At 30.3% G+C, this 11,431-nt stretch overlaps 1 protein-coding gene across 1 annotated transcript; it reads left to right on the top strand.

Annotated features, from left to right (window-relative positions):
• Positions 1-360: 360 nt before the first annotated feature.
• Positions 361-5,291, top strand: LOC143913916 (facilitated trehalose transporter Tret1-like). The gene is made up of 2 exons (XM_077433977.1): positions 361-771; positions 3,044-5,291. Exons 1-2 carry the CDS (start codon positions 681-683, stop codon positions 4,408-4,410), a joined length of 1,458 nt encoding a protein of 485 aa, XP_077290103.1. The 5' UTR covers positions 361-680; the 3' UTR covers positions 4,411-5,291.
• The last annotated feature ends 6,140 nt before the right edge of the window (positions 5,292-11,431 follow it).

Below are 11,431 nucleotides of genomic sequence, written 5' to 3'. Positions count from 1 at the left end.
TATATATATATATATATATATATATATATATATATATATGTATATATATTCTGGTAAGACGATGATTATTACAGTAAAAGACTTACTGCGTCTGCATACATACGTATGTATGTATGTATGTATGTATGTATGTATGTATGTACATATACTGGCTGTCTTTGAATAAAGAGAACGCTCGATAATTTCTTTTATCAACAGAAGAGTAGATGGTTTGTTTATTCTTTTCTCACAGCAGGTTTTCACGGAAAACAGTTCCCGGTATTAAAAAAAATATTACTAAAATGTATGCTCTCCCCCTCTGGCACACCTGCATATTCATATATGTATGTATGTACGTATGTGATGGATCAGCGCGCGCGCACTATAGGAAGTAAACCGCGAACTATATAAGCCGTTTCGGCGACGAACGGTTCATTTCACCGACAAACCGACAACGCACAACATCGACGATAACTAACAAATATCAACAAATAGTTGACCGTCATCACTTGGGGGTCAACATGGTGATGAATAGCTGAAAAGTGCAACGGCTTTCGACACCGCTCAGCTAGTCTACGCTTGAAGCTATCATTTACAAGACAAGTGCAGTTAAAGTGATCTGTTTAACCATTCGACAAACGCAAGTGGATACAATATTTCAACAGACACGTATTTTAATCAAATCAAATAATTGACACACGATGGCAACGAAGACTGAGAAAGACGGCGACCTCACTGAAGAGAAGATTAATACGAATAAGCAGTGGCCCCAGTGGTTGGCCGTATTATCAGGTGAGATTATCAATCATTATCACATAGATTAAACGTAAGTATCTTAACCTCGAAATATTTTCTAATTCGTTATTATGACTTTTTCCGATGATCTAAAGTGATTTCACTGTTGCCATGTTAATTTTTTGTATGTTTTATCACTCGCGACAAAAGTGCACTGTGTGTAGATTTTATGCAGTCGTATCGTAATTATTGTGATATTTAAGATATGATAAAATCAAGTTGATGCAATCGATTGGTATAAATTCGATGATATTATTATTTTGCGATTGTTTTGAAATTTTATTGTAACAATAAAAATTATACATATGTATGTATATGGTTTGTTATAGCAGTGTTCTGGATATATGTATGTATGCATGTACATATATGTACATATGTATACTAACAAATATATAATATTATTCAGATTCAATTAATTTGTGTGTTAAAAGACAATCATTATTATACCAATAATATTAAATGTTTTACGGTGATACTGTGAATATATGTATGTATCTAGATGACGTAGCTATAAAAAATGGTTGAAGTTGGCAAACAATTGGCTTACCAACATATACGATAGTTGAAACTACATACATTATATCGAACGAGACAAACAGGGAGATAGTTTTGATTCTAAAATACGAATGCTGGGAAGAATAGATGATTGGTATTTAGAATAATTAAATTTTTGGCATTGAAATATATCCCAATAATAATTGAATATTATGCAAATTTAATATTCGACGACGAATATTGTTTATTCTTCTTATCGAAAGAATAACAATACATGTCAAATGAGTCTTCTCAATATCATAAATTTGACCTAAATCGACATAACAACGATAAAAGTAATGGCAAATTAAAATTCTCCATCGGCAAATTTTAATTTCAAAAAAATATTGAAAGAGCTCGAAAGTGGAAACCTGATTTTGTTGATTCTCGGAATGTGCACAAATGACTATTACAAAACGCGCACAAAAAATTGGCATAAATTTTTCGACGTGTACTACGCCTGAGAGTATGTATGATTAATGTTTTTGTTTAATACGAAAGTAACAAAAAACTCAATTAAAGCCGTTTCATTTTCCAAAGAAATTTTAATAGTAAAGTGATATTAAGAATTAGTTTCAAAAAGCCGAAACAAAATTACGAAGTCAAAATGTTATCCATTATTATGACTGTTGTGTTATTCGTAAATACATTGTCATTTTTTTTAAATAATACATTCTCATATATATTATATGACGGGTATAATCGCTTATTTTATGATACAGTCATATATATGTAGATACATATATGTATTTACATATGTACATATGTGAATATGTATGTACTTTAGATATGCGATATCTTTATTCAATTCGAACCATTTAACAACACATTTTTAGCCCAAAGTTTCTAATAAATTATACATAACTGATAATAATATAACGAAATTTATCAATACTCATGTTTTTGTATCTGGTCAATGGTCTCAAGAGAATAATGTAATTACATATCTTCTGACTTATTTATTCACCAATTGTTCATTTTTCTCAAATCACATAATTTTATTTAATTAAAAAATGATTCAGCTTAAGTTCATCTGTGACTGATTAAAATTTAAATGAATAAAGTTTTATATAATATTTGACCATAAAGCCAATGTACGTAAATCCGTTGGACATTTGCATCCGTTGTTTTATGTATTTTTAATTAATTGTACTTTTTTAATTGCCGTTTTGGTTGGCCGATGATTTTATCTACAAATGGAATTGAAAAATAAATTATAAGCATGCATTTTATGTAAATCTTGTTTTTATTTAACGATTTCGGTGAAAACCTACTGACGCATAAGCAAATATTGTTAGTGTTGTGATTTAAATTTTATCGAGGCCATGTTTTATTATCATTCGACACAATTTTTGCTCCTTTTAAAGGTTATTCCATAACGTCGTTGGGATTTTTTAATTATGTTTTCCTACAACGATTTAAGGTTATAATGGGGTCAAGTATAATAATTATATTAATCTTTCAGAAAAGGCACAGTGATACTTTATATTACAATAGAAAATATTAAATGGTACAATCAACGTATTATAAAGAAACACAAATATTAATAATGCATATGAGTTAAACTAAAAAATGCCGATTAGATAACGTTAATGGTCTTAAGAGCACTTTCGTATCTTATCCAAGTTATATGAGAAATTGTAAAATAAAATCGTATTTACAAGTGCTAAAAACAAATATTAAATACAAAACGCTCACCCGACATTAAAATGCTTTTTTTGTTTTTTTTTGACAGCGTCGTTGAATTTCTTCTCAGCTGGAATATGTTTTTGCTGGTCATCGCCTTCGCTTGCGATTCTTCAATCTGACAAGTCGCCATTCCCCATCACGAATGATCAATCATCGTGGATAGCCGCATTTTTACCCATCGGATGTGCATTTGGTCCAATTCTTGGCTCTTACCTCTCCAGATATCTCGGACCGAAGCATTCAACCATTATATCAGCATTCCCTTATTTGGCTGGCTTTGTTTTGATAATTTTCGCCACGGGACCGACGTGGTTGTATGTTTCAAGATTTTTGTCTGGTATTGGAGTGGGATTCGGACAAACAGCAGCGCCCATATATGTGGCTGAAATTGCAGAAAACCACAACAGAGGAGCTTTAATGTCTTTCTTTGTTTTGTGGATGGCCGTGGGAGGATTTTTTGTATCATGTATAGGACCTTATGTATCATTACAAACAATGGCTGAAATTTCTGCTATATTTCCAGTGCTGCTTTTGGCTACAATGTTACTTGTGCCCGATTCCCCATACTACTTGATGAGAATCGGAAAGGAAGAGAAAGCCATTAAATCTTTGAAATGGCTTCGTCGACAGAAGAACGATATGATAATTCATGAAGAGCTCAAATGTGTTAAGAAAATGTCGATGGACAATTTTTCAACGTTGGAATGCATAAAGCACATGAAAGAAACGCCAAATCCAAAAGCTTTAGCCATCGTTAATGTGACATATTTTGCGCAGCAAATATGTGGAGCCGTCGTTGTCGTATTTTATCAAGAGCAAATCTACGAAATTTCCAAAGTACCAATCAGACCTGAAGTGGCTGTAATAATGTCATCGTTTATTGGAAATTTAGCTGGAATCCTTTCGGTTTTATTTGTTGATAGATGGGGAAGAAAACCTCTGTTGTTAATATCTACTTTGGGATGTGGTCTGTCAACTGGACTCTTGGGAACATATTTGTTCTTGGATGAAAGGAATGCTTTGGGCCCTGTTGAGTATGTAAATTGGATTCCAATAGTAGCTCTTAATGCTTTGCAAGTATTTTTCGCGTTTGGACTAAGTCCTGTTCCTTCGACACAAGTTGGTGAATTTTTTTCATCTAACGTAAAAGAAATTGCTTTTTGTCTACTTTCCGTTTTAGCAGCATTGGAAGGGTTCATTATTACAAAGTTATTTCAAATAGTAAAAGATTCGTATGGCTTGCCGACGGTATTTTGGGGCTTGTCTGCGCTGACCCTCACAACTTTAGTTTTTATGTATTGGAAGGTACCCGAAACAAAAGGAAAAAGTTTCTTAGAGATACAAAACATGTTGATGACGCCAGATGATAGCATAGAAGACGATATGAAATTACAAGAAATTAAAAGATATTGATCTTTAGTATTATTCAAATTCAAATTCTAGTCCCTATTATAATATATTTAAAAAGTGCTATAATCATACGAATAATAATTATTAAGTTATTTTTAATTAGATTTTAAATGTGTAATGATATCAATAGTATTAATTTTTAACACAAAAACAAGAGAGGCTTTAATATACATATGTATATACATTGATTTTTTTTATGATAAAGAACAAAGTTCCAGTTTAGATCGTTTATGTATGAGAAAAAAATCATTGTGTAAAAATCAAGTTTGTGATATAATTTTTAAAAGTGTACTTTATAAAATAATTAATAAATCACAAAGGTTCTTCCACCTCAAATAACCTAAGCCATCGCATATATATGAGTACATAATTATTATACTTATACCAACGCATATATGAAATTCATTGGCTTTTAGGGTTATCTGGTGATTAGTTTGTGAACTTTGTATCATTTTACTGTCGTATACTGTCGAGTTGAATTGAAAAAATCTTAAATCGCAGTAATGTTAAAATTATTTGTTGAATAAATATTTAGTGGAAAATATTTTATTATACAATTGAATTTATTTAATCAATGTCAATGATTGTTTTGTAATTTTGATAGACAAATCATGAATGAATATAGTACATTTTTGCAAAATACAATCCTTTTTTTTATTATTATTTATTTCTATTGAATATGTGTCTGACGTTATTATTGACCGATCACGTGGTGCGAATTGAATGTATTTTCATTTCAATAAATAAATATTTATTGATGCGATAGAAATAAACGAAATCAAATTTAATAAATTAAATTAAAACATTATATTTTTCGTGCCATCTATGCGATACTTGTAAAACCATAATATATATTTTTGGTTGAATAAATTTCGTTGAAAGACTAAAAAATTATTAATAAATTATTATGAGTTAATATAATATTAAATGCACTACGGTTAACACGAATTAAATATGAAAATATTATCACAAACCTATTTTTTTCACAATTATAATAACAAAAAAAAAAATTATAAAAAGTTGTAATAACTTTCTAAAGATGTCAGGACATATTTTATTACAAATATTTATCAAAGAAACGGAACTAATTTTGTAAATAAAATATTAATTAAATTCGTTAATATTTTTAATATTACAAATGAAAAGTCATACCAATTTACACGAATGACGTTTATCAAACTACATACATCAACGTTTATCAAACTACTATTAATTAAATCAATTTGTTTATCAAACTACTACTAATTTAATCATATTCGTAGATGCGCCGGCTCGAAATGAATGGGTTTCTTTTGTCAATTTTTATTTTTAACCTTTGTTTTGTTCTCTAGAGAGCAAAAAAAATGGTTAACAATAGAAATTGACAAAAGGATACCGTTTCGGCGCTTTCATCCGCCGAAGATTGGTTATTACTAGAATGCTGACCTAAAGCGCGCCGTTCATTGTTCAATTGCTGTAAATGCTTTGTTAAAGGTTTGCCGAACCTTTTTTTTTTGCACTCTAGCTTTGTAAATACAGCCAAACCGCCCCGATTCCTGGAAAAGGCACGCTCTATATCCGCAGTCTAGTTATTACTTTTTAGGTAACCAGGGTTGTGGATTGTCGGAGTAGGAATAGGAGTCCGACTCTGTTCCATCTCTGTTCCAATATATATATATATATATATATATACATATATACATATATACATATATATATATACATATATATATATATATATACATATATATATATATATATATATATATATATATATATATATATATATATATATATATATATATATATATACATATATATATATATATATATATATATATATATATATATATATATATATATATATATATATATATATATATATATATATATATTAATTATATATTATTAATTTTAATAATTATTTTAAATGATTTTAATTTAAATGATTCTTCAGGAAAGATTATCACCGCTAAATGAGGGTGCAGGTAATGATTAGTCACCGGAGCCTGATGGGGCCGTGTATTGTTCAAAGGTTGTAAATGCATTGTTAAAGGTTTGCCGAACAATGGATAGCACTGTGACTATCCTACCTCTAGTAATGATATGTGATCTTCTGACACATGAGTTTAAAATGTTTCACCATCGCTGAGCTGGAAATATCCAGAGAGGAGTCAAACTAGTGTCATTCCATTAAAGAGTTTGCAGTACAGAAGAGTCACTTGTGAATTCTGAAACATTTGACATCGTCTGGTTAAAATATTGGCAGATAAGGCTCTTTCACCGTGACCGTTGGTAATTTTAATTTGGGCCGTGCAATTCCTTCGGACTACTTGCGCGATAAACCTTAAATGCATTTCGTGTACTCATTTAATTTTCTGTCCCAGGATGCCCGTTATGCGTCGTGCCATATCAAGATTAACTAACCACCCACGTCGCTCTGCCAGTTCTGAATTGCTTTTGCGTTCACTGTTCATGTTCAACATTCATAAGTCGTGACCGAGTACCCAGACCAGGCTCACGAAAACGATACCGACACACAGTACCAAATTTCCTTACGAGAGCGAATTATTTCAACCACTACCTACCTACTGACACTAAAATAAGTTATCATATTCATTTCCCGTTATATTTGAAAGTGGTGTAAGCCCGATTTTGACATAATGGGTTTAAGCTAGAATTAGGTAAATATGGATGTATTCTTGTATATTAATAAAAATTAAATCAAAATAGTATAATATACCAATGATATGAATAAAATAAATTTCACTGTAAAAATATTAGTATACTAGTGATGTGTCCCTTGAAATTTCAACGGGTGGTTTCGAAAAACATGATTTAAAATAATGTTGGGAATAAGAATAAGAATGGGAACTGAAAAAAGAATCCGGATCCGGAACTGAAACAGGAATCTGGATCCGGAACTGAAAAAAGGAATCGAAATCTAAATCAAAATTACATTCTAAATCATAATAATAATACATACTGTTGCGTAGGGGTGGGTGGAGGATCCAAGTAAAAGGCCAACAGTCGTTTCACAGCATTTATTGATGATTCAGGAGATGTACGCACTGTCACTGCCAAGTCCAGAATGGCATGATATCGCCTACGCACCGCCTTATAAGGGGTAGATCTCTCAGGACGTCTAATCTGCTTACCTACTGTATAGTCACGTATTCGGATATGTATTCCCACGGTATGAGAAGTGCAATCATTGTTTAGCTTTCATGCACTTAGCTTGTCACTAATCCCTAAAACCACTTACACCGGTCTCACGGTATGCATTTAGTTAATCCGTTAACAGATATCCGTTACAGATAATCCTGTCACATGTTCGGTCACACAGTCTCTGGGATTCTATTCGCTTAATCCGCGGCGTACGTAACAATACGAATATACAAACGTACATCAAGTTCGTTTTTATATACGCATAGGTATATCTATTATTAGGCATCTATTATTATTATTTAACACGCATATTTTATATCGCGTTCACCGATTATAAATTAAGTCAGCATATCAATAGCGGATGCCTAAAATGCACCCATTGGTCAGAATGTATCATCGTTACTCTAATTGGTCAAAGATGTAGTCCACGTGGACCACTTCACTTTGATTGCTTGTGCGGCTTGTTCGCGTGTATTTATTTTATTAAATATCTCGTATTAATTTTTTCATTTTGAGTTTCATCTCTTCTTCATGGTTTGAAAAGATTTTTATATTTTTGTAATAAATTTTTTTTGTAATTATTTTTAATAATTTTGTCGTTTATGTACATACAGAAACTGTTAATTCGAGTATCGATAAAAATGACCATTGCATGTGCATATGTAAATAGGTATTTTATTTTATTTTATTTATTGAAAAATCAACAGACAACAGGATGTACATAGATATGTATAAAAAACAAATAGTAAATATATAATATATGTAACATCCGAGTCCAATAACAGATTTTTACAAAGATTATAAAAAAAATGAAAAAGATAAATATAAGGAAAACAAATGAAAAAGAAAAGAATAAAGGCTATAACATGACAAAATATGTAGAACATTGCATAATTAAACTATAGTATTAAAATATTGGAAAAAGGTTATAAAATAGAATATAAGAAGAAATTGAAATTTACAAATATAAAACAAATGAAAAAGGTAAATACAAAATAAACAAATGAAAAAAAAAGAATGAAAGCTATAATATGATTAAATAGCACATTACATAACTAAACTAAAGTATAAAAATATTGGAAATATTGGAAAAAGGTTATAAAATAGAATAGGAGAAGAAATGAATCGATCGGTCAAGATTCTCTTGATGTTAGACCTGAATTGATGTAGGGAAATACCAAATAGATCAACCTCATTCAGCTCTCCGTTAAACATACGATAAACGCGCTGCAGATAAGAATATTTTTGGGAATTAGTAGTATTGAAAGGATCAAGTGAAAAGAGTGCAACGTGTCTAGAGTACCGAACTGGGATTCTGAAATTAACCATATTCAGTAAATCAGAACAATCAAGGAAACCATTTATGAGCTTAAAAAAAATATAGCATCAGTATGTCGTCGCCTGACAGAAAGATTGTTAAAAGATAGGATTTTTAAAATGTTGGAAACAGTAGAATGGGTATAGGTAGGAAAAAGGTAGCGTAAGGATTTAATAAATTTAAGTTGAACTTTCTCAATACAATTAATATGGGATAAATAAAAAGGTGACCAGATAATTGAGGAAAATTCAAGGTGAGACCTTACAAATGAAAAATAAAGTAATTTAAGTACATAAGGATCATTAAAGGGTTTTGTTGAGCGGAGTAGGAATCCAAGAGATTTAAATGCTTTGTTGGTAATAAAAGAAATATGTTCAGATAAATCTAGTTTATTATTGCGTATTACAGCAAGATCCTTAATAGAAGATGACGTGTTAAGGATTGAATGATTTAATTGATAGTGATTGGTAATAATTGACTTATTTCTAGTAAAATTTAAAATAGAGCATTTTTCTAGATTAATAAAAAAATCATTATTTAAACAATATATAGAGAATCTATCTAGATATTCTTGTATCTTATGACAATCGTCTATGGTGTATATTGGTTTGTAATTTTTTAAATCATCAGCGTAAAGAAGTATAAAAGAATATTTGAAGATGTATGAGATATCATTATATGTATTATATAATGGGTTGCACAGGAGAATATCTTCCACACAATTTTAGAAGAAATAAAGAGACGTACGAAATTAGAATGGAGTGCATTTGTACGAATGAATGTTACTTTTAAATCAAAAATGCCACTCTGCTTGAAGAAAAGATCTTCGATCAATGTGTTTTGCCGATGATGACGTATGGATGTGAAACTTGGACATTAAATGATAAGATGCTACCACACAGTCTAATGCACTCAAAGAAGTATGGAACGCTGTATGCTCGATAGAACGAGGAAAGACAGGAAGTGGAATACACATACACATTCTAATCATAGTTGTTTATTATTATTATTATTATTATTATACATACATACAAACATATGTATATATTACTTTATTTTAATTCACGTCATTTTTTCGAAACCACCCATTGAAATATCAACAGGCATATACACAAGTAATAATATTATTCAGAAGTCTTTCCGCTATGCACATTTTACATTATCATTTTACGGTCGCTTTTTACGGTGCTGGTGACCTGAAATAACTTGAATTTTTCCATCGAAATCCATTGTTTGTTTGCGAGAGTACGATATACAATGTCAATACATACATACATATGTATGTACATATATGTATATTTATGTGTGAATAAATTATATGAACCATTAGTGATTGTGAATGCATAGCCGAGCAAATTGGAAAAAAATGCAATCGACTAAATAAATAATATAAAGCGAAACTGGCATGATTGATGCATAACTACAATTATTTATTTATGTACACCATTCGCATTTTATACATATGTATTTACATATGTATATGTATATTTACATACACATTTTTTCGATTGAATCTACAATATTTCATTGTAAAAATCGTATTCATCTGAATACGTAAAAAAAAAAACTGAGATGTGTCTGTGATCTGGATAAAATAAAGTCGAGATGGTAAGGAACACGTAGACAATACGGTACGTGCTTTTTGCATCTGAAGCCACTGAATTATTAGTATCGACAATCCGATAATGCACGGTATCCGCAAAGTTTTCAATACAAGTTTGATGAGGTTTTTTTTTTGATAATGACATTCTTAATATAATTACACAGTAGACATACATTTATATACATATTTCGAACTTGATTTGAATACGACCAACCAGTGGCATAGCGTGAATTCCAGGCGCCCCACAGTCCTGCGTTTTAAAAAATCATGTCAGACAATTACTATCGCGAAATAAAACGATCAATTTTTATCAAAAATAGACACAGAACAATATATTTTACAACGCCAATTAAAAATATTTATAATTGAAAATAAATATAAACAAGTTTGAAAACATAAGGTGCACGTAAAAACTAGAATAGAGACATAAAAATTAAAAAAAAAATGCAAATATTATAATCGAAAAAGAAAAAGTAATTCAGAATAAGATAAAATAAATAAGTAAATGTAAGATGAAGTTAAATAAATAAATGTAGAATAAAGTAAAATGAAATAAGATAAATGACCCATTAAATTATGTAGGTGTATATATGTAGATCAAAATAAACAATCAAAATTTAATTTCAAACTGATTTCAATACTAAGTTTGTTAAATCATCCAGAGTCTTCATTAAAAATTGCTCGGTTTGATTTGCATATATCCTGATCTGGATTGAACGTTCTTCATTGCAAAATGTGCCGGTTTTTTTTTAATGGTAGTGGACGTACAGAGGATATAAGCGGGTCTTAAGATATTAATAAAATATTGATTAAATCAGCATTGGTATATTTTCGAGACATTTTACTTGTGTTCTGCTATCTGAATCTTCTGATTTCTTTGTGCCTAGCTTCACTCAATTGTCCAATGGGAAGCAATTAAGATCGCATCACTGATGCACCATGTATTAATATTTTAT

Source organism: Arctopsyche grandis, chromosome 1 (assembly GCF_051622035.1).
Source record: "Arctopsyche grandis isolate Sample6627 chromosome 1, ASM5162203v2, whole genome shotgun sequence".
NCBI classification, from domain to species: domain Eukaryota; kingdom Metazoa; phylum Arthropoda; class Insecta; order Trichoptera; family Hydropsychidae; genus Arctopsyche; species Arctopsyche grandis.
This window is presented reverse-complemented; position numbering and strand designations above follow the sequence as displayed.